Source organism: Pinus tabuliformis, chromosome X (genome assembly GCF_031772625.1).
Source record: "Pinus tabuliformis cultivar Carrire ecotype Pingquan chromosome X, CPIR1, whole genome shotgun sequence".
Taxonomy (NCBI): domain Eukaryota; kingdom Viridiplantae; phylum Streptophyta; class Pinopsida; order Pinales; family Pinaceae; genus Pinus; species Pinus tabuliformis.
Window position 1 is genome coordinate 1034534032 of NC_142308.1, and position 24385 is coordinate 1034558416.

The 24385-nt window shown below is 36.9% G+C and overlaps 1 protein-coding gene across 2 annotated transcripts; it reads left to right on the forward strand.

Annotated features, from left to right (window-relative positions):
- Positions 1-17038: 17038 nt before the first annotated feature.
- On the forward strand, positions 17039-21973 carry LOC149143294 (VAN3-binding protein-like). Of its 2 annotated transcripts, XM_089447255.1 has the most exons (7): positions 17043-17918; positions 18092-18229; positions 19518-19893; positions 20717-20914; positions 21021-21067; positions 21276-21333; positions 21461-21973. In XM_089447255.1, the coding sequence occupies exons 1-7, from the start codon at positions 17565-17567 to the stop codon at positions 21679-21681; spliced, it is 1392 nt and encodes a 463-aa protein (XP_089303381.1). In that variant the 5' UTR covers positions 17043-17564; the 3' UTR covers positions 21682-21973. The 2 variants fall into 2 exon arrangements, with proteins under 2 accessions (XP_089303382.1, XP_089303381.1); XM_089447256.1 differs by lacking the exon at positions 18092-18229 and having other exon boundaries at positions 17039-17918.
- Positions 21974-24385: the final 2412 nt, after the last annotated feature.

Below are 24385 nucleotides of genomic sequence, written 5' to 3' on the forward strand. Positions count from 1 at the left end.
AACTCCTTGATTCCATCCACCTGCCTTTCAAAATTTTTGTGGGTGACTTCAACATGGTGATAAACCTTGGGGAAAAGAAGGGAGGCATAAGAAAACTTGATAAGGACTCTGAAGCCTTCCAATCCACCATCGAGGGCCTTAGTCTAATTGACATCCCTACGAACAATGGAATCTTCACTTGGAATAACAGACGAGGGGGAGATAGGAAAATTTCTTCCAAGCTTGACCGATTCCTTCTTTCATAAAAGATCTATCTCACCTCCTAGGAAATGGAGGAAAGAATTATTCCTCAATCAAGATCCAACCATTGGCCAATATCCTTGAAGGTTCACATTTCCTCTGGCCCAAAGAATAGACCCTTTAGATTCGAATCCTTTTGGATGGAGCACCCAGATTTCATGGAAAAAATGAAAGAATGGTGGAGTAAATTATGCCACAAACCAGAAACAAGATGTATAAATTCTAGTAGAAACTGAAATCCATCAAAAATGAGATCAAACTCTGGAACAAGGAAACTTTTGGCAACATCATCACTAACAAAAGGAACCTAGAACTTAAAATGGAAATCCTCCAGCAACAAATCATTAATGAGGGCATCACTAAACAAATGAAATAGGAAGAGCTTAATCTTCAAATAAACTGGGAGGAAAGGGTCTCTCAAGAAGAGAAACTTTGGCATCAAAAATCTCACATTAACTGGCTAAAGTGTGGGGAAAGAAACTCATATTTCTTTCACTGTTCGATGATACAACATAGAAGACATAATAGGGTCCTGGCCCTAAAAAATAGAGAGGGAAACCTTATCCACTCTCATGAGGACATGGCCACTGAACTAAATCAGTACTTCAACAATCTCCTAACTGAGCCTAGGACTAATCGGGCAAGGGCTATTCAGAAAATAACCAACAACATTCCGGCTATCCTCACCGAGGATCACAATAAAATGTTATTGAGGAAAGTTTCAATGCAAGAGGTGGAGGAAGTTGTTATGACTATGTCCAATGGTAAAGTGTCGGGTCCAGATGGGTTTACCATAGACTTCTACAAAGCCTGTTGGCCTCTATTAAAAAATGAGGTTCACGCCTTGGTGGAGGAGTCTAGAATTCAAAAATCTGTTCTAAAAGATCTAAATGCCACCTTTCTAACCTTAATTCCCAAGAATGAAGGCGCTGACTCCCCGAACAAATTTATTCCTATAGCCCTTTGCAACATCATATACAAGATCATCTCAAAAGTCTTGGCCAATAGAATAAAAACCATCCTGCCTCTTTTGATTTCCCAACACCAATCCGGTTATGTGGAAGGGAGGCAAATCCTGGATAGCATCATCCTTTCCCATGAATTAATTCATTCTCTTAAAGTTTAGAGGAAGCCTAGAATGATGATGTCGTTGGACATGTCCAAAGAATTCGATAAAATCAGTTGGGAGTACATGAAATATGTCCTTGCAGCTTTTGGTTTTCACAAGGATTTCATTAAATGGATTATGGTGATGGTTTTTGGGGCTTTCTTCTCGATTCTCCTGAATGCCCCCCCATCTAAACCCTTTGGCCTATCCAAAGGCATCCGTCAAGGGAATCCTATTTCTCCCTTCCTTTTTGTCATTATGGTCGAGGGTCTTAGCAGATTCATCACCCCTGACTCTTCCACCAATGCCTTATCTGGCCTCAAGCTTTATACCCCTGCTCCTCCCTCCACACATCAAAAATTCGTTGATGATACCTTGTTAATGGGCCTCCCCACAATCAAAGAAGCCTTATCCTTCAAAGCCATCCTCTATAGTTTCTCTGTTGCTTTTGGCACCTCCATAAACCAAGAGAAGTCCAAATTATTTTTCTTTAACACCCCTCTAGCAATCCAAAGGAACATTGCCAGAATAATGGAATTTCAGAGATGCAACCTCCCTTCAAAATACCTTGGAGTCCCTCTTACTGACAAGCCCCTAGCTCGTTCAACATGGGAAGATCTTATCACCAAAATGGAAAAAAGACTAGCTAATTGGACCTTTAGATCTCTCAATTTGGCAGGTCATTTGGTTTTAGTCAAGTCTGTGTTGCAGGCCATACCCCTATATTTGTACTTTGCCCTTACAACCCCCAAATCCATCTCCAACACTCTTAGAAACTTTCAAAGAAATTTCCTATGGAGTGGCTCGGAAAAGAAGCAGAAGTGGGCATTGGTGGCTTGGGACAAGTTGTGTAAACCCAAAAAAGCAGGCAGTCTCAGTCTGAGGGACCCTGAGCTCTTAGGGAAAACCCTGGAGCCAAAACGTGGTGGCAATGGATTACAAACCCCAACTCCCCCTGAGGCATCATCTGGAAAGTGAAATATGTTCCTACCCACTCGCATGAACATCTCATCAGGCTCAATGGGACCATAAAGGGCTCTGCCATATGGAACTAGGCTTGGGACAACAGAGAAGTCATACAAAATCACAGTTTTTGGGAGGTGGGCAATGGGGATAAAGCACTCTTTTGGGAAGATGCCTGGAAACAAAGGTTGGATCTTAACAAATATCAATTTAGACAGATCTGGATAAGTATGCAAAACAAGGGCAAGAACAGGGTCAACCAATACTGGAAACCTAGCAATGGCAGTGACAACTGGAGGGAATGGTTAGACGAAAAAGATTGGGAACCCCCACCTAACCCTCTGGAGTGGCAGGAGCTCTCAAGCAAACTCCAGGAAAGACAAATTCAAGTTGAAACCAATGAGGACAAGATCATATGGGGGAAGAATCTGACCAGACACTTCAACTTAAAGGAATCTTACAGCTACATTGTGCTCCATGACCAACATCAAGCGAAGAGAAAATAGCAGACTTTGTGGGAGAGGAAACACTGGCCAAAAATCACCCTATTTCTATTGCTCATCATGCACAAAAAAATTCTAACCTAGGACAACTTAAGGAAGAAAGGGTTCACTGACCCCTCTAGATGCAATCTTTGTGAGCAAAGGAAGAAACAGCTAACCATTTGTTGAACTAGTGCCCCTTCGCAAACAAGCTGTGGAATTGGGTCTATTTAATTTTCAAAGTTTCAGATAGGGATATCTCCTCCATCCTCAATACCATTGAGAATTGGAGATCCTCCCTATCCCCCAATCCTCTAGTGAATAGAGCATGGAACCTTATACCAGGTATCATTTTAGGGGAATCCGCAATCAGGAAGAAGTTGTTCTATCCATAGTCAGGCAGCCTATCAAGGAAACAATGGCTTCTTCCACTCTTCAAAGCCCCAACGACCATCCCAGTAGTTCGGAACTATGTATTCTTACCCTCCTAGATCTTCATCTCACCCAGTGCTCTAAGGCCTCAAGAATTTAGGGAAATCGGGGAACTGCAGACCACTGGTCTCCCTCGGAGACTGGCACTCTCAAACTAAACTATTATGGGCCAGTGAAAGGTAACCCAGGTAGAGCAAGCTTCGAGGGTTTTTTCCGGAACTCGCATGGGGAAATCATATGGATCTATGTGGGAAATCTCGACAACACTACCAACAATGCAGCGGAATTGCAGGCCCTGGAACACGAGCTGGCCATTGCCAAACTCCACAACTTTGGGCCTCTGATCATCGAAGGGGACACAACATTGGCAACTCAAGCCAACCGTGAAATACAACAAGGCATGGAAGCTACTAGGGTGTCAGACAACTGGCACCTAAATAGAATCCTCCAAAGGATAAAAGGCCACATAGAGAAGGTGAGTGGGCTTCATTTCCAAGTTGTCAGGTGTAAATGGAATGACCTTGCTGACAGGCTAGCAAATGAGGGTATAGTGGGCAACTATTGTCTACAATCACTGGTCTAGTCTAACCTGGAGCACGGTAAACTACGTTAGCAATGTGAGACCATCAATGAAAAGGACAATCAGAATAATGGGTACTAACTGCTTTGAGATCTCTAGTCTCAATAATTATGATAGTAGTTGCTTGGCTAGAGGTAGTACTAAAGGAAATCTTCCCTGTGCCGCAATCCCAATGTCAGTCGTGCTAAAGGAGCTAATAGAAGCTCTGAGTCCCCTCTGGGGCACCATCCATCCATCCTATCATCCCCCTCTGGTACAACCTCCCTCACCAACCTCTCGTACCTCCCATGACCCACATTCATTCCCTGCCTCTGATCACCCCGCCCCTTAATGCTCTCCAACCCCTATGTATACCCCCTCCTACCTACCCCTCCCCGTCACCCTGTCTGCTCTCGTGTCTTGTTTCTCTCGGCTCCCTATCATTGTCAACATGTTGATCCCCCCTTCCCCTTTCATGCTACCTAGGCGTGGTTCAAGTCTGACTCCCCATCGCAGTCGTGGCCGCGGCTATGTCCCCTCCCATTGGAACAACCTGGGTTCTCTGCCCACCACCAGAGTTGAATCTTCTGCCAGGAGAGCAACCCTGAATTATGCCATTGTTGTTAACCCTGAGACACAGGAACGTATAGCTAACCTGGAAGCTCAGGCGAGGGTCCTTAGACGAGGGGTGTCCTCGGAAGAGGTGGCAGAGGAATTTGAGTGGATCCCTGACCCAAGTCTCACCAGGGCCAGGGAGAACCTGTACACTCGCGCAATTGACCTCTCCTGGCAGCTTAAAACGCTCCTCGGTCTAGTGATGCAAGAGCAGGTCGAAATGTCCAAGGTTGTGGAAGAGAAAATTTATATGCTTACGTACAAGTTTGTCGTCTACGTTGAATCATTGCACCATTATCACTTTGTTACTAGGGAATCTCCGCACTACATAATGCTGAAGAAATGTGTTACCACGAGGGTCTGATCATCGGTCGAAGGCTCTCCCAACGTCAAAAAGGAGGTAGGAGGCGCTTCCTCCAGTCGTTCAATGGCCCCAGTTGCGCAGGAAGGCAGCTCTCAAGAGCTTCCCATCAACCTGAATGATGACCCTACAGAAGAAAATCCTTAGCACCCGAGGCAAACTTCCTTTTTTGACATGTTACTCTCTCTGGCTCTTAGTGGTTGAAGAGCTCTCATTAGCAGGCAAGGTATAGGCAATAAGGAATTTTGGGACAGTCGTTCCTTTTTCATTGTCACCCCTCCCTACTGCTTCATGGGAGATAGTATCAACACTACTCTTTGTAATTTTTTTCAGAAAATCTCAGAATTCTTTTTTGAAAGCTTCAATGTAAATTTGTTCCATCGAAAGCCAAAAAAACATTGTGCTAAAGTGTTTTGCTCAAATAACCCCTTTTTGTAAATACAACTTTTATACAGTAATATAATCTATCTTATTCACAAAAAAAATTCATATTTAAATTTAAATTATAAAAATCAAATAAATTAATACATAGTTTAACTAATAACTACTCATTTAACCCACTAAAGCAAATTTGATTTTAGAGAGGAGTTTCAACTTAATTGGGTTAATATACCCACTCACACTTTTAATGAAAGGGTTCTCCAATTTGTGTATCAAATGAAGTGAAGTGAGTGCATTAACTCTATGATCAAAGTATAAAAATAGTAAGACAGTTAAAAAGAAAAACAAGTGAAGTTTTTATGATTTTGCAACTATTTTTTAATCCGCGTGCTTTACTATTCAACGGCCTTGCAATAACTAGCCTAAGCTCAATCTATAGATCTACTTATCACAACATAATCTATATAAATCTACTCACGACTCCTAATTTATCACGACTCCTAATTTATCACATGGCTTGGAACTCGGAATTACGACAAAACAGTGGAATGCCTTAATTGACTATTTATGTGTCATAAATTTGTACTTTTATGGTTATAGTGTCAATGAATTAACAATTGGAAATAGGTATATTTTAATTATGAGGCTTTTAAATCATCTTTGTGTTAGCTTGGGTATTAGATATTTATATTTTTATATTAAAAGACTTTAGTTTTGGTGAACAAATCGTTTTTTAGTTGTGTGGGTTTAAGTTTTGGTGAACAAATCGTTTTTTTAGTTGTGTGGGTTTAAGTTTTTAGAGACATTTTGTAATGGTAGATTTATGATCTCTAAAAATTCTCATTTAGAAGAAAGATATTTATATTTTTAATGGTTGATAAATTTTAAAATATTTTAATATGTGATAATTTATTATTTTTATTATCTATATTTTTGACACCAATGGGCAGTTTTGATATTAATTTTGTGCCTAGACACAACAAAATACCTAGAAAATGTTTACATGGATTTTAAATTTCAGGTTCCTCAAAAAGGAAGAAAATGGAAGTTCCAAAATTTTGACCCAGGAAACTACTACTAACAAACATTTTCCTTACTAAACGACAACTATATGCTCTTCGAAATTGACCATACAAAAAGACAACTTTACAAGATGATAACATAGTTCAAGGGGGGATCATCAACGAGAGGCATGTTAAGGTCAATTGAAAGTTTTTCATTCTCACATCTAAAAGAATTGCTTGTTGTGGTGTGTTGTTCACTGACTGTCCTCTGCAATTGTAGCTCTTCTAATTGGCAATGCAAGGCATCGATTTCATCTTCCTATTAATTCACTTGGGCTTTGAGAATTTATAGTTCCTCAGCCAAAAAGGAGAATGAATTGGACTACTGATGAGTTTTCCATTAGAGGTCTTGGCACTCAACGTGATTATCGACGGGGAGGTGCGGACACTGGCTATAGGCACATATGCCTCTTAAAGCACCTGCAGGGTTCAAAATATGCGTCATAAGAGACTGGCCAGAGGAGAGGAGGGAAAGGTCGAGGAGGGCCAAGAGCCATATGGGCTCGGAGCTTCAACTAGGGGAGCAAGAAAGAGATGAGAGACCAACAAGCGAAGGGGCAAAGAGAGAGTCGATTTTGAAGAGGGGGAGCACTGGGGAGCTCAAGGTACAAGGAATTCAATGAAGAAGAAGGAGAAAAGGGAGCAGAAAACAAGAAAAATTGAGAAAGAAGCAAAAGGAAAAACATTTCCATGCAATATTCTACATCTGAATTGAAAAGAAAATAAAAGGAGAGGTACCTTCGCAAGACTAACGATCCAAAATTAACCTGAAGATTTTCGTGAAGTGAAGCCTATAACAATCACTGCTAAGAGGATGGAGTGTTGAAAACTCTCAAGCCTGCAGAGGGGCCCAACACTCTCCAGATAGGCCAATTGTTCCGCTAAGAAGGAGCCCAAAATCCCCCTTTGAAACTCCTGACAGAACAAAGACAAACTAGAGTAAGAGAAATCAAATCTCCTAGCCAGGCGTAGGATAATTTTGGTTTCGTAATTGAGCAGGAGCATCCATGGAGCCCCAATTATATCCTTGCAATCCAATCCCTCATCACTACACAAAACTTGCATCTCTTGCTATCAACTAGTGCAACTGCTTGACAATTACAATAACAAGCAATGGAAACTTCTCAAACTAGAATTACCTCCCAACAAAAAGAAGATTGATCACAACCCCCACAAAAGCACATGTTTCTTGTAACATGGAAACGAATCCCCTAAACACAGTACATAGATTTGAATACAAGACCCAAGAGCTCGCACACAACAAGGATATCTTCAACACTGAAGTCCATTAATGCCCACCACCCCGAAGCTATCAATAAAACAGGTATGATGGCGAGAACAAGTTGTAAAAATGTTCGAAGAATGAGCTTGCCACATTCAAGGGATGAAAGGGGCAGAAATATGCATGGGATGATCTCCCTTTGCCCGCCACCACATCCTTATATATAGGCCTACAAAACACTTCATAAACCTTATAATTTCCAATGTAAGTGGAAGAGGGGGATTTAAGGGTGTTTACATTCATGCCCTTATGGTGTTTCTTTCACTTTGTAACATATCCATAAGCTCTAACATTTATTAAATGAGAAGGGATTTCGAAGAAATAATTCATGGAATAGATTTCCATCTTGGCTTACCATTAATGATGATATGTCTTGCTTCTTCTAGAATACAATCTTGATTTACTTGCGCATCTGCCTCCTTATTTTGACTTCTCAAGATGTGATAGAAGGTTGAGGTGATTAATCTTAGGAAGAGAGTCTCATTGTAAATGTTGAATGGTGAGAAGGGAATCTCCCAATATTACTATCTTAGAGTTATTCATTTCTTTAGCCAAGAGAAGCCCAAGTAAGAACTCATACATTTCAACCACATTGTTTGTCCTTTTGCCAAGTCCCCAAAAATACTTAACTTCTTAGTTTCCCTTGAGATTGAAAAAAATCCCTCCCCCTCCTACTACCCCTTATTATTTTTATTATATTAACAGTGTAAAAAGTTATATTTTTTTAATAATTCTCAATATATACTTTAAATAAATCTCAATGCCAAAAACTTATAATTCTACATTAAATTGTGACAAAACCCTCTCTTCAATTTTTAATTATAAAAAATAAAATATGAAACAATTAATTTCAATTTTTTTTAACAAATCAAAATTATATTGAATATTAAAACAATTATATTAATTATCTTTTAACCTTTTTAATAAAACAATTCAGATTTTTATCATATAAAAATAAAATCACAATCTTCATATACTAGTGTATTCCTTATTTCCCCATTTGTTCACATTATATTTAAGTTATTATCCATCCATGGAGTAACTTAATTTGACATAATTCAAGGTTTTAGAGAATTCATTAACATTTCAAAGGTTGTATGCCATATTTATTGATTTGATAAAAGTATACTTGTAATTTTAGATCTATATGTAAGATTAAAAAATATAGAGGTTTTAGGATAAATATTGAATGGGAGGAAAAACTTCCAAAAAAAATAGAGTCCTTATTTCCAAAGATTTTGGAGTTCCATAAGGCTATCTTCCATGGTATTCTACCATTTGGACAACTCTAGGGACAAATATATATTTTCCTTGGAAAGTGAATCAGCGTAATTATTGAGTCCTTGGTAAATATGACAAATACAGAAGGAATTAAAACCGTTAACTATTTGCTCAAGTTGAACACCAAATATTGTAAGTTTAAGATTTGTATTGCTTGATTACCATTCATCGAGTTAATGATTGATAATTAATCACCAAAGACTTCAAGAATTTTCAAACTTTAACTTTGAATCTCTTCTTAGCAATTTTTTTTATGTTGGGAGTTCAATCAAGTTATTTGTTACGCATACATTGCATGCATTTAAAGTGTAGGGTTGATCGATGATATACAACACCACCCCTAAATCACAAAGATTATTTAGTCCTTGGCATGCCTCATTGAAGAAGCTCTAACTTATGCTTTTGTTTATGAGCAACTTCTCAACTTGCACAATAGCTTAGGAGTATCAATGAATCTTAATGAGTTGAACAATATTGCCAGCAAAGGAAAACTTGGAAAGTGGAAATATAATTCTCCATGAAGACCCAACTATTACAACTCAACCATACCCTCACAGAATTAGGGAATGGATGGCTATAAATGATTTCAATTCTACTCGAACAAAGACTCTTTTGACTAAAAATTAGCTCAATCATATGCTAAATGAATAAACACAGGACAAAAAGGTGGATTGTCATTTCATATGAATTCATACATAAAATACAAAAAACAGAGCCATGGATTGAACACTTTTGGTGTGCCTCCCACCTTAGAAATTTATTCTTGAAATAAACCCACATGAAGAGCTTCATCTTTTTTCCCCCCTTTTCATTCAAAATCCACTTCCACCACCCTAAATAAGAACCTTGTATTCATATTATCATGGAGAGATAGTCGAATTTTATTGTGTAGCCACACCCTCACATTATTCTTCATCCAAACCAAACTATTAGGTTCCCCCCTTATTCTAACATGGGTCCTTTTCAACTCCTAATCAAAATTCCTTTGGTTATCTATTATAATCTCCTACAAGGCCCAAGAAATTAGATGATTTCCAAACCTGAGCCCCAATGGTGGTGTTAATGGGATCACTAACACTTTTCAACTATCTTATTCTTGGATCCTACAAATATTCAACCAACTCAGGTGATAATTTTGTTTGAGGTCCACACCCCATTATTGAATATATATAAACTATTACCAACTCCCCTCTATCCACTTTCCATCCCAAATATCTACCAACTAGTGGAAAAGAGTTAACCAAATCCTTCCAATTTGTTGACCTATTCTTCCATACCTTAACCTCTCTACACAATCCAAGTTAATAGGTGTTTGGATATAGATATTTGGAGCTGATAAGTTTAGACCAAACTTTTTTCTTAGTTATGATATTCTAGACTACTTTTCTTGCCAACACCAAACCAAAATTGTGTAATTTTTTAAGGCCCCATCCACCCTCATCCTTAGGTCGAGCAATAGACTTCTAACTTACCCAGCTAGTGCTCTCTTATCCTTCTTGACCACTCCAAAGAAATTTTGTTCACAACTTCGTTATCATCCAACACTCCTTTTGGGATGGAAGCCAAAACATGTTTAATATATTGGAGGCTTCCAATGCTACCTTAATCAAAGTTAGTTGGCCTTCTTTAGATGGCCAATGATTGTACCAATGATGAATTTGATTCTCCTCCTTCCCTAGAAGCAAAATGTAATCCTCCTTTCTGTATACATTTGGTCTTATCATGTATCCCAAATACTTCAATCCTTCCCCAAGCTCAACATCCTATAAGTGGAACACATTTAAGAGCTCATGGTTTAACTTGTCCCCTACTCCATTGAAACAAAGAATCAATTTCTCCTCATTTAACATCATCCCTATAGCTAATTGAAAAATTTCAAGGATCTCCTTTAGGACATGCCCTTCTGCCAAAGTACCCTTAGTAAAAATTAACACAACATCATGAATAATATGTGGCATAGCATAAAATCCAAACCTACTTTGACAACTTTGAGTTTCCCTACTCTTTTGACATCTACAATCACCTAAATTAATCCTTTCACCATAAGAATAAAAATATAGGGGAACAATGGGTACCCTTGGTGCAAGCCCTACTTGGCACACAAAAAAGAGAAGAGGTAGATCCATTAAAAAAACCCTTAGGTCAAATTTTTCCACCATAACACTTTGTTTTTTCATTTTAATGATATGAAGTCCTTCTTGCATTGCACCTTATGCATTACGACTCTGATTCCCTTTAAAAAATTTAATTGTTCTAAGAGGATGATTGAGGAAAACCATTCCTTGAGCCCAACTTCTAGTATTTTCATCACTATCTCTATTAACATAGTTGCACAAATAAATTGGTTGAAAATCTCCATAATTCGATGGTGAATTCACCTTTGGTTTCAAGGCTATAAATATGGAGTTAAAGGTAGGAACAACTCAACTAGATGTCCTAACCTCCTCAACCACCCACAAAAGTTCTTATCGTAGTAGATCAAAGAAAGAAATAAAAAATTCAACCATCCACCCAATTGTGTCTAAAATTTTACCTTACTAAAAGGTTGAAAGTATTCCCTCCAATTTTGTCAATCCCACTTCAACAAATAGTTCCTCATTGACCTCCTCAATTATTAGTCTTGGAAAAAATGGCATACCTTAATTACCTCCACAAGATTGGCTCTCTCTGGTTCCTTATAGATGATGGTAAAGTGGTGAATTTGCACATCCGCTAAGTCCTTAAACCCCTAAAATCCAACTCCACTATTATCTATTAATTCCTAAATTGTGTTACCATTTCTTGTGACTTGCAAACTTGTGAAAATACTTTGTATTCTCATCTATAGATTCCAACCAAAGTGATCTACTAGTCATCCCCCACTCTTGCTCCCATTCTTGAAGTAGTTTGGACCTCCTCGCTTCTAAATCTACCAACTTCTCTCACTCCACTATAGAGAAAACTCCCCCTAAGTTTACATTGTACAAAACATCAAATGTCTCATCCACCTCTTTCAAGTTATGATCCCTTGTGCCCTAAAACTAACCATTCCACCACCTTTCTTTTAATTCTTTCCAAGGAATCTACCAACTGCTTGCTTGTCATAAACCTAACTATGGATTAAAAGCCACCCACCCACCCTTTTTTAGACCTATGAATTATTTGTCCTATATTGAGCTTGGATTAAGCTTGAACCAAAACAATGGCTTGTCCTTAGATCTTGAGAATTCTAAAAAGATATGGTTATGGTTCAAGTCATTTCCCACTCCAACCCAACTTCTATTGTTACCATAACTACAATCGCTAGGAAGTAGCCCAATCATTTTGAAACTCCTACAAATCTTAACCTCTTATTTTTCCATGTAGGTTTTAATTTGAGAGGCTCTATGACATCCATTAGGTTGGAGCTCCTAAATAGGTGATGAAAGTAATTTGTATATGCCTTTGGGCAAGCTCTAACTCCCCAAAGATCCTTGTGACTTAAGGTGAAGTTCAAATCTTCTCCCACAATCAAATTATCCTCTGTACGCAGAGAGTAGGAAAACAAACGATCCCAAAAAAACTTATTCTTTTCATAATGCCCATAAGGATTTATAACTAATTGATGCAAATTCAAGTCTTATGATTTGAACTTTTTTAGTAGACCTGAATGGAAAAAACAAGATTTATTTAGTTTGAGCACAAATCTCCACCCTATTATTATTCCTCTTGACAAACATAAAGCATCCACCCAAAATTCCCAATTTGAAGACAATTTTCTCAAACTTTTGAAGATCGTCTCCTCTTTACACCACGTTTACTAAATTAAAATAATATTAGGCTTCTCTAATTCTATGGAGGGAAAGTGTTTTCAAAGGGATACCCAACCCTATTAACATCCAGAGAGAGGATTTTCTTTAGTAACTTTGATTGTGGTTTGTTCATATCGAAGATCCTAGGGTTTATTTTTTTTATTTTTTTTCCATTTAAGCACCTTCACAACAACTTTATTTTAAGCATGAAAAAAGGGGACTTCATCCTCACACATAATTTACCTTGTCCTCCTTTTGGGTCTAGACCTAAGCCTCCTACCATAGTATCATCATCAAATCCCACCATTCCTTTTGACATCAATTGACAGGAGTTTCCATACAATCCTTCTTCTAATAAAGAGGATTAAGAACTCGTGAGTGAGACCTTTTGAATTCCAAAACACTTTGGTGTGGATCACTTACAAATCCTCACAAGGTGGATGTGTGGAAGACTATTCCATGGTTTTAGTAAGTGATTTTCCCTAGGAGTCCCAACAAGCTTGAAAGAATCATAAACCCCCCAAACCACCTCCTCTTGCTCCATATCTCTAAGTTCAAACCCCCCTTCATCCAAGAAAGTGGTGACAAGAGAGGGAACATTGCAAGACTTACTAGAAGATAGATGTAACATTTCCAATTCGTTTAAGTTACCACCACTTCCACTGGTTGCAAGAACTTCTACTGTTGGGCCAATCCTATCCTATTCTTCACTAGAATTTAGGGGAAACACCTGCCACCTTTAACCATTCCTTTGGTTCCCAAGTTTTAAAAAATATCTCTATATGGATCTTTGCAACCTTCTTCCCTAGAGGCTTGGAGGAGCCAATTATGCTAGCAGAGCTCTCTCCCTAATCTTTAGACCACATGACTCCTTGCTAACCATTAAGGAAGTTGAATATAACTAAGGAATACTCCCTGTTATCAATATGTTGAGGTACCTCTAAAGAATCCTTTATCGATAAAGAAACATCACATCTCGGTAAAGGAGGCCTTAACTTGATTCTCTCCACACTTTCTTAATGAAAATTTTCTCATAGCCTTCAACCATGTGCCCAACTATATGAAAATACACACATCTAAAAGGTATGTTTCCATAGTCCAAGGTCTACATGAACTCTCAGTGACCACATTCAACGTCAATGCTCTCCACCAAGCCTTCTACTGATCAATTCTCACCAAAACCCTTGCCACCTTCCTCTGCACTAAGTATTTATATGGTGGATCCGCCATTAGAGTCTTGCCTAGGTGGCTCCCTAAGGTTCATATAAATTGGTCAATCAATAGTTCAAATGGAAATCTTGGAAGTTTAACCCATATGGATGAGGACATCATCACCTCCCGCCTAAGGTTAAAGAATGGGTGGCATAGCTTGAGGTTGAAAGGTTAAGTGCCCCAGTGCCATTACCTATCTAGAATTTTTACTCATTCTCCTTAGATTTCAAAATAAAGCACAGCCATCCCCTAGCAAGGAATTGGAAAATTAGGCATTGTCCAACCAAGCTCCCAAAGATAAGTTTAGCCACTATAGTAGTGAGGCTCTAGAAAGTGAAATCCCAAATGAACATCCTACCAAGGTCTTCCCAACATAATCGAGAGCTTGTTCCAGTCCAAGGTCCTCCCCAATTGTCATCTTAACTCGATCATCCTTCCTTTTAACCATCTTTTTCCTTTTCTTCGATCTCTTTGGCCAATCTAGCTCCTTTGCCTTCCTAGAGCAAGACTGTGCAATCCCTACTAAGTCTGCGAGCCTCAACAAAGACACCACAAAAACCTCCATCAAAACACAATCATCTCTACAAAACCCTCTATCACCTTCTAGAGTATCCTAAAATCCTTCATCCTTCATCACCTACCTCAATGAGTGAATGAAAGCCACAATATGGTCATTTGTGTGAGATTGATTTAAAATAATTTCTAGGGCCTCATCATCATATGATTCACTTAGGTCAAAATTAAACTCCTTTCCATTAGTGATACACCCCCCCTAACCTGGCTACTTGAACTTCCACCACCTCAACTTCTAAATCACTAGATCTATTAGATCAAGGGCCCCAAAGCTTGTGATATCCTATGTATGCCTTAAATGTGCCATCTATTCATCTCTCCTTAACACACATCCTCATTAATCTCAATTCTCGAACCAATCACCACCCTCGCTTCCCTCAATGCTATTGATTTAAAATAATTTCTAGGGCCTCATCATCATATGATTCACTTAGGTCAAAATTAAACTCCTTTCCATTAGTGATACACCCCCCCTAACCTGGCTACTTGAACTTCCACCACCTCAACTTCTAAATCACTAGATCTGTTAGATCATGGGCCCCAAAGCTTGTGATATCCTATGTATGCCTTAAATGTGCCATCTATTCATCTCTCCTTAACACACATCCTCATTAATCTCAATTCTCGAACCAATCACCACCCTCACTTCCCTCAACGCTGCCATGAGTTATTTGACCAAATTTGAATCCTTAGTGTCCACTTGGTTAGAGCCGTAATCTACTAATTCTCCATCCCATATGAACCTATCAATATTTTTTAAAAGATCTATTATCTTATCACTAAAAAACCTAAGAACCAATGCTTTTTTGGATAATCCTCCATTACACCTCCTTCTCTTCCTTTGAAACATAAACCTATTCCATTTATCATTCCCACCGCCTCATCTTCCCTCATTGTGCCACGTAATTGTTTGACCAAGTTTGAACCATATACTAAAAACCTAAGAACCAATGTTTTTTTTGGATAATCCTCCATTACACCTCCTTCTCTTCCTTTGAAACATAAACCTATTCCATTTATCATTCCCACCGCGTCATCTTCCCTCATTGTGCCACGTAATTGTTTGACCAAGTTTGAGCCATATACTTAATGTCCACCTAATTCAAGCCATAATCCACTAATTTTCCATCCACTTGACCAAGTTTGAACAATATACTTAATGTCCACCTAATTCAAGCCATAATCCACTAATTTTCCATCCCACATAAACCTATTTAAATTGTTAATAAAATCTAACTCGTCATTGAAAACCTATGACTTAATTTTTTTTGATAATCATCCGTAACACCTCACTATCTTCTTTAAAACATAAATCTCTCCCATTTATTCTTCCTACATAAATATAAGTTATATATTTAATTTTGATTTCAATAAATTTATTTTTATCAATTTATCTGTTCACGATACACATGGTTTGGAATTCAATGTTTGATATATAAATATATATTATATACAATTCATATCAAAATAATTTTTTAGTTAATTGCAACATTTTTAGTTAATCGTATAGTTTAGGAAGTACACACTATGTTTGGTAAGGGGATGTTTATTTTATGATTTGGTAGTTTTATGTTTGAATTGACTTTTTAAATATATGATAACGAAGGTGGTTATAACGCTCCAAATTATAAATTAAATGTATGGTAACGAAGGTTGTTTTTTTTTCAGGACGGATGGTAACGAAGGTTGTTATAACGTTTGGATTATAAAGTAAGATATTTAATGTAAATTTGGATTATAAAGTAAGATATTTAATGTAAGTTTGAATTAATTTAAAAAAAACTGAAATATATCTATGTGTATTTATATTTATTTGGATAATTTGAAGGATAATATTAAATTTTAATATTATTTAAATTTTTATTATTATCATTATTTATAGGAACTAACAAAATTAGTTGTATTTGAATTGACCATTTAACTTTTGAATTGACTAATTAACTATTGAAAATACGTACAAGACTTAAATTAAATATAGTTTATTATATTATAGAAACGTATGAATTTGATTTTCTTTTATAAATTCAAAATATTATTTATTATATTATAGAAACGTAGTGAAACATTATATGAATTTGATTTTTTTTTAATAAATTCAAAATAAAAATATAGATTTAAACGTTGAAAATATGTATAAAATTTAAATTAGAGATCATTTATTATATTATAGAGACGTAGTTGTTATATAAATTTGAATTTTTTTATAAATTCAAAATAATAATAATTTTTTTTATTTTTTATAAAATTGGTAAATATGAGAAACAAAATCTTTTTCGTATAAAATTAGTAAAAATAATTTTAATGAAATATTATAGTCTTAATTTAAATGTTATATAAATTTGACTGACTTTTTTATTATTATCTCTATTCAATTACAATTTTAACAATCCAATAATATAATTAAAATATTTTTCCTAACCAAATAAATTTGAAAATATAAAAAATATAAACTTAATCTATTATTATTATATTTAAACTAGTCATATGTTTAAATTGACTTTACAGAATAACAAAATGAAAATAAAAAATATATTATCCAAATATATAATAAATATTTAAATAAATTAAATATCCATAAATATTTGCCTAAAAATATCCTCTATCTCGCAAACAATTAAATAAAAATGCATGTACATAGAAATTCCGCAATGTGAACCCTATGTTTGTAATTCCGGTTATAGAAAACAAAAAAATAAGTCGACAAAAAGCTGTTAAAGCTGTGTGGCGGAGGGCAGGGCAGGCGCTGGCGCTGCTTTGTTTCATCCTTTCTACGCATCCTCATTTTCTGCCCTGCTTTTGGGGCGAGGCATGATGACGTGCAATGCACGCCTTCACGCTTACCGTCACCCCCATCATCTCTTCCTCTAATCTCCGGTGGTGCCACCCCTACCGGAAGTTAGCAGCCACAAGCCCCCGGAACATATTTTCCGCTCCACTTCCACATTTGTCGGGTGCAGACGGTGCCCAATTTACAAATAATGAATGTGGAAATCACCTTTATTGGTCAAATCAGAACATAACTCCACCCGGCCTGGCCTCCTCGTCGGGCCACTCACTCAACCTCGTACAACGCGACCAGTCGTTATAGGGATAAAAAGGCCCCGTTACTTCACTAAGTTTCTCCACTCTAGTAGGTAGTATAGCTGGACTGGCACTTGGTTCTTCTGACAAAATTCTCAGCGGCCAGATAGCTATTAAAGAGCAAGAAGAAAGGCCATGCACACAGCCTAGGTTAGTAGCAATGAGGATGGAACCCAGTACCTTCTCTTCTTCTTCCCTGAGTTCTTGCTCCTCTTCCCGAATACTGGTGGACAATATTATCCACGAGGAGGAGACATTAGCATGTGTAAGTGCAACTCCAGAAATCCCTAGAGAATCCATGGAATTTCTCGCTCGAGCCTGGAGTCTCGCCCCCTTGGAGCTCTCAAAGGCCTCAGCCCCATTACATCCCCATGGTAAAGATAATGATTCAACGCTTGCTCAACAGAATAGTAATAAGGAAGCACGGGATTCGGCGCCTCCTGTAATGAATTCTTTTACTTTCGGATCAGGGGTCACTTCCCAGCTGGTTTTGGATCACATTCTATCACAGTCTGTAAGTTTTTGCTCAATTCTTTTCATTTCAAATAATTCTTTACAGTCCTTAGTTCAATTTGTGTTTCTTTGCCTGTGGATTGAGTTAGATTATGTTATGGATATCTGGATGCGATTAGCCATGGCTTGGAGGTTACTTTTAATGCAAATTAATTAGGTGGGAGTTATTAACAGGATTCATCATCCCCACCGACGATAACGACGACGCCATCATCATTATCATCATCGGGGAGGCTATCTGAAAGTAGCAGCGATCCACTGATTACTGCAAAGAGAACTCGTTCGCTCCCCGGAAGTCCTCCAAGACAAACGGTTCATCTCCACATTTTCCCCCTTTTCTCTGGTCACCTGAATTGTTCTTTTTTTAAATGTTTCTTAACCCTTCTCCAATTTGAGAATATTAGTGCCAGCATGTCCTTTTCCTGCTCTGAAATAGTTGGCTTATGATACTGTACTACTCAAGAAACATAAAGCTCTTCGAGAAGCTTTTGATTAAAGTGGTGTATCCCAGTATTCTTTATTTTACTTTTTTCTTTTTTTAATGTAACTATCACCCTAACCTCCAACTGGTAGCAAAGGTCAAAATTCAAGGCCTTTTAAAAATCACCCAAAACTTATCTCTGCGCGACTCATTTGATCAAAGAATTAGCAAAAGGTGAAATATATCTTTGATATCTGAAACTGTTTGGAAAAACAACTCTTACCTACCCATTGAACTAAGACATGGCAGCTTCAAAGGTCTTTTCTGTGAAAATTTGAAAACAATAATTATATTTATTTTAAACCCTAAATAATCTGCTCTGTGGCAAATTATTTCAAAGCAATAATCATAAAACGAATGGAAAAAACCCTAGAAAGTTCCGCCCATCGCAAAACTTGAAAACAAGATTTATAAAATTTCTGTTAGCATAGCTTGATGCATGTCAACCTTTGGTTTTGTAGGGAGCTAATATAACAGTCCCTATTTCATGCTATTCAACCCTATTCAGATCATGAGTTTGCTATTTCACAATTTGTAGGCGCAAGAAAGCCCAACAAGGGCGAAACAATCTTAATGGAGGGATTAAATTACTCCGCTTTACCATCCCGTCAAGATCCCTTTGGCAATAATTACTAATTTCGATCTTTTGGTTTTCAAAGATTCTGAATACTGGAAACCTTGTTAGGTACAGGCACGGTGAAAATGAATAACAAAATATCATAACTAATGTGATTTCCCTTGCATCGAATCGAAATGCTATGAATGTAAACTTTTCTGAAATCTAAGTAATAATAGGCCCGTGATTTACCCAGAAGAATTATTGTCTTGAGTAGGATAGATATTCTCTTTAGGCTTTGTACCAATGCTTATTCATGGGAAGACAATGTAGTCTCTGATCTTATGATCTGCTATAATGTTAACTCTCCTAGATTCGAAGTAATAGGAGCTCTGTGATTCCACAAGAGAATTATTGTATTAAGTAGGATAGTATAGTTTTTAGTCTTTATACCGTTGCTTATTCATAGCAACGCAAAGCAAGGGAATCTAGTCTCTGATCTGCAAGATGTTAACGGTTTGAAATTCTGGCACTAAAGTGTTGTTTTTGTATTTTCATTGTAGTTTGCTAGAAGTTTCAACCCAATAAAACCTCCAATGAGAGGGAAGACAGTGGGAAGGTGGTTGAAAGATATGAAAGAGAAGAAAAAAGAAGAGGGCCGTGTACAGAATGCACAGGTGCATGCAGCCATGTCGGTGGCTGGAGTGGCAGCTGCAGTTGCAGCAATTGCTGCAGCAACTGCGGCTAATTCTGGAAATGATGGTCAGTCCCAGACAAGTATGGCAGTAGCTTCAGCGGCATCTCTTGTGGCAGCAGAATGTGTTGAGGTTGCGGAGTCTATGGGAGCAGATCGCCAACAATTGTCTTCAGTGGTGAATTCTGCTGTCAATGTGAAAACAGCTGGAGATATTATGACCTTAACAGCAGGTGCAGCCACAGGTATTCAATATTGATCTACTCTTTGTTCTTTTTATTAAACCTGATATATATGTTACTGGAGGGATTTGAATCTCATCCCTTCAATAACTACATGCAAAGACATCATTACATCAAAAAAGGCTTCCCACTATCTCTACCCATACAAGAAGTGTAAGTGCATAAGATCCAGGTCCTACACCAATCTTGATCTACTTGCTCTTGCTCTAGATAATTTTTCTCAGGTTTTCAGTGTTCATTCCAGAATTCAAACAGCTTTCTGCTTTGTAAATTGAGAAGGGGATTTGTTCTGCAAACTCCCTTCCTTGTAACAAAAAGCAGTTTCGTTTGTCACTGGAGTTTTGCTTCAATGGTAAAGCAGTGGTGTTTCATATGTCCACGAGGTTCAAATACCCCAGAAACATGTTTTTTCAAACAGGCCTATGTGTGAATGGGGCAGATCGATTAGGAAACATTTCAATAAAAGAAGTAATACCATTTGCGGCATCTGGGCTTTTTACTAACAAATGCTGAGTGCAAGTTCTAGTTCAGTGTATCCCACACAAAAAACAGATAGTGATATCATTCACGGAATCTGAGTATTTTCTGATAAAAGCAGAGTTCAAGTCATAGTTCCATGTCTCAGACTCTGCATATAGGGTTTCTTTTCCATCTGAAGCATTCGTATGCATTTACATTTTTGAAACCTGTTTGAGGTCATTCTTTCTTACTATTAAAAAAATGTTCCATGTTGTCAGAGGCTTGAAGTGATTGAATAATTCTGTTATGAAAATAGGGTATTCTCATGTAGCATTGCACTCACACAGTTAATACTTTTTTCTCGCAGCTTTGCGAGGAGCAGCAATTCTCAAGGCAAGAACTGTGAAGGATGTATGGAATAATGCATACGTTATTCCATATGAAAAAGGGGCCAATCAAACCACCTCCTTTAGTGGAGAGTTGTCTCCAGAATGCCATGACTCAGATACGCGCATCCAAGACTTACTGGCAAGAGGAGGGGAACTTCTAAAACGGACCAGAAAAGGTTGGAAGTCATAACAACATATGTCTGGTATATCTTATTATATCAGGAATCATTTTTTTACAAATACTCTGGTACTGAGCTGTGATGATGTGCTTGTTTCTACTAGGTATACTTCATTGGAAAGTGGTCCATGCGTATATCAAGCAGGGACAGGTAAGGATACTCTTCTTAGTAGCAAGTAAATAACAGAGAAGCCCTCTCTATGAAGCATTTTGGGTAATTTGTCTCAATAAAGATTTTGGCCAACACCTTTTTGTTTTCATTGTTGCGTGCTTTCCTTCTTTGTATAAATTATTAGTTTATGCATTACATTTGAAGGGAAAGCCCTTTTCCATAATATATGCTTCTGAACTTTTCACAGGTGATAGTTAAACTTAAGAGCAAACATATGGGGGGTACCTACACAAAGAAGAAAAAAAGTAAGTACATATTTTTGGCCATTTAGAACATGAACAATTCTGTTAAAAGAATATGCATACATATAACAGTCTGATCGGCTTTGTTTAGTCAATGAGTTATGTGTATTTCATTGAAAACATGTTTCAGGTATTGTTTTTGACGTCTGCAAAGACATTCCTGCATGGCCTGGGAGAGAATTCTCAGAGGGAGGAGAACACAAACGTTATTTTGGTCTTAAGACAGACCGTGGATTGATTCAGTTTGAATGCAAAAACGAGAAAGAGCATCAAGTATGGACTGATGGGATCTCAAAATTACTTTCTATGACACAACCACTTTCTTTGACACAACTGCGGAATTTGACATAAGATCAAGCTTTCTGCGTGTCAAGGAAAGGCATAGTTGTTGGTGTAGGTCAATTTTCCTTTTCTATGGCAATGTTCATTTTGAAAGCCGTTTCTTTCTTGTTATGAAGGTTTCAAAATCCCAGAAAATCTCAAGTTGGCAAAGGGCTGCAAAGGTTTTCTGAGTGATAGAAATGTACAGCTGAAATTTAGTAATCCGCTGGTTTGACTATCTGTGGTTCAATTGAGCAGTAGATCTGATAGTCCCATCCTGTAATATATACAACTGAGGAGTTATATGACATATTTAGGCTTACGTGATGTTCTTTATTGTTGAAAATATATTGTTGTCATTTATGTTTTATTCCAAGGTGGAGAATACTTGGTTCAGGGCTGCATTACTCTGAGATAGAGCACACACACCATTAGAGAAGTAAAATTGATTTGGAATGTATGACATAAGAATCCATTACACCATAAATGCATTCACAGCTAAGCAGAGATATTTGAAGCTAAGCAGAGATATCTGTTTCGTTTCGTTCTCGTGGACTTGACTCTTGGGATTTGTGTCCCATGTCCCTCTATCTTACATGTTCTGCTATTTTAACTTGACCCTTGGAATGTGTATCCCATGATTTTTCATTTTTTATGTCCCTCTTGGCACTGGCACTTGTTCACACATTCTGACAGTTGGATTAAATTATCCTTCTAAAATTCTCTTTTGTCGACCAGTCACTGACCTGTATCTTGCATTTTCGGAGACGTTCATATATTATGATATTTGGACCCTGGACCATAGACCATAGATACTAATTAATGATCCTCATGTGATATCCTGATTGTTCATCACGTGACTTTTGGATTTATGAGCGACAAACAATTAATATAACTGTGAAATTTCTCAACAATTTAAAATGTGTAACATGAGAGCATTTCCTGATCCAAATAAATATGAAATTAGAAAGAAGTTTCAAGCATTAATAACCATTGGTTAATGAATATTTAATTAATAATGGTTACATACTATATAAAAATGTAGTTTTGTAACTAATGTTACATATTATATAGAGGTAGATTTGTCTTTATTTTCTTAAAGATTTGTCTTTATTTTCTTAAATATTTGTTACATATTATATAAAATGTAGCTTTGTCTTTATTTTGTTAGATTTGTCTTTATTTTTTTAAATGTTTGTTACATATTATATAAAATGTAGCTTTGTCTTTATTTTGTTAGGATAGGGCTAGAAGTGAATTAAGAGTTTGTTGGGTAGATTTGTCTTTATTTTCTTAAATGTTGTTACATATTATATAAAATGTAGCTTTGTCTTTATTTTGTTAGGATAGGGCTAGAAGTGAATTAAGAATTTGTTTTTTTTTAAGTTATTGATTGAACATTGTTGTCTGTTAAAATAAAATGTTGTTACATATTATATAAAATGTAGCTTTGTCTTTATTTTGTTAGGATAGGGCTAGAAGTGAATTAAGAGTTTGTTTTTTTTAAGTTATTGATTGAACATTGTTGTCTGTTAAATTTTGGAGAGGTGAGTTTTAATTAATAATTAAGGTTGATAATTTAAATTTGATATTTTGAAAAAATATATATATTATTTCTAAAATAAATTTATATCTTTAAGTTGAAAATATACATTGAAAATGTTTTGGAGGTCTGATTTAAAATAAATTGTTTACTAAACAAAACATGAACTCCATACAAAATGTTAATGTATGAACTCCATACAAAATTTAAATAACATTGACAGCCATATATATGGCTCAATTTTTAATTGACATAAAAGACAAAAATCTATATGTAACTAGTAGATACTCAACATACTCATATAAGTTTGAAGTGTTCTTGCAACTATATAATTGAAATTGAATGATTGCTCCTTCTAGAGCTTAATCATCCATAAATCTTCAATCTCAAGGGCTCCTAGATGAACTTGCAACACCTTTGAGAGGCGGTTTGTTGTTGAGATTGTATTCAACTCCCTCAAAACATGTTTTGTGTCAAATCACTCAAACTTGTTTGCTTCATTTTGCAATTCCCTCGGAATACGAAAAAGGTGCAGACCTTAGATTCCAATCTTCTTGTTGATGCATTCAGTCACAAGCTGCGAGTCTCTAAAGATCTAGAGCTTTGAAACCCCAAAATAGTTAGCCACATACAAAAGAGCCCACAAAGCTAACAGCTTCATCTTGGTATTTATAACAAAGATGTTTGGTATTTGTAACAATATCTTTGTTCATGTAGAGAATAGCACTTGGCCTACATATAGGTGGATCACTATCGCTGGTTCCATCAAAGAAGCCCTAGGGCATGTCTTCTTTCACCTGTAGTGTGATAGGAATTATAGTTTTCTTTTTCTTAGGCCTCACTTTGTGCATGTCCACTACAGACTCAATTACAACCATCACAACCTTTACTGGAATGATTTTACCTTGAGAACACAACCTTTACTGGAATGATTTATCTTGAAAAATAGTTAGGTTTTTGCCAACCAAGTAGAATGAACCCAAATATATAGGAAAACGAGAAAAGAGTATACAAAATACTATGTTGTCTAGTCCTTGACACATTTTGCAAGGGAAGGCCTATTACAAAAAGTGGAAGTAGGAGAACACTTTGCTAATACCATGGTCAATATAAGTCTATTGAAAGGACAATGGAGAACAAATGAGAAACTATATCTTTGTCCATGCTACACAAGGGCACCAATTGGGGCAG

Coding starts and splice junctions, on each gene's coding strand:
- LOC149143294 (XM_089447255.1), top strand. CDS start 17,565: ATGAGGATGGAACCCAGTACCTTCTCTTCTTCTTCCCTGAGTTCTTGC. Junction 20,915..21,020: donor TCTAAAACGGACCAGAAAAG/GTTGGAAGTCAT, acceptor TGTTTCTACTAG/GTATACTTCATTGGAAAGTG. Junction 21,334..21,460: donor CTACACAAAGAAGAAAAAAA/GTAAGTACATAT, acceptor AACATGTTTCAG/GTATTGTTTTTGACGTCTGC.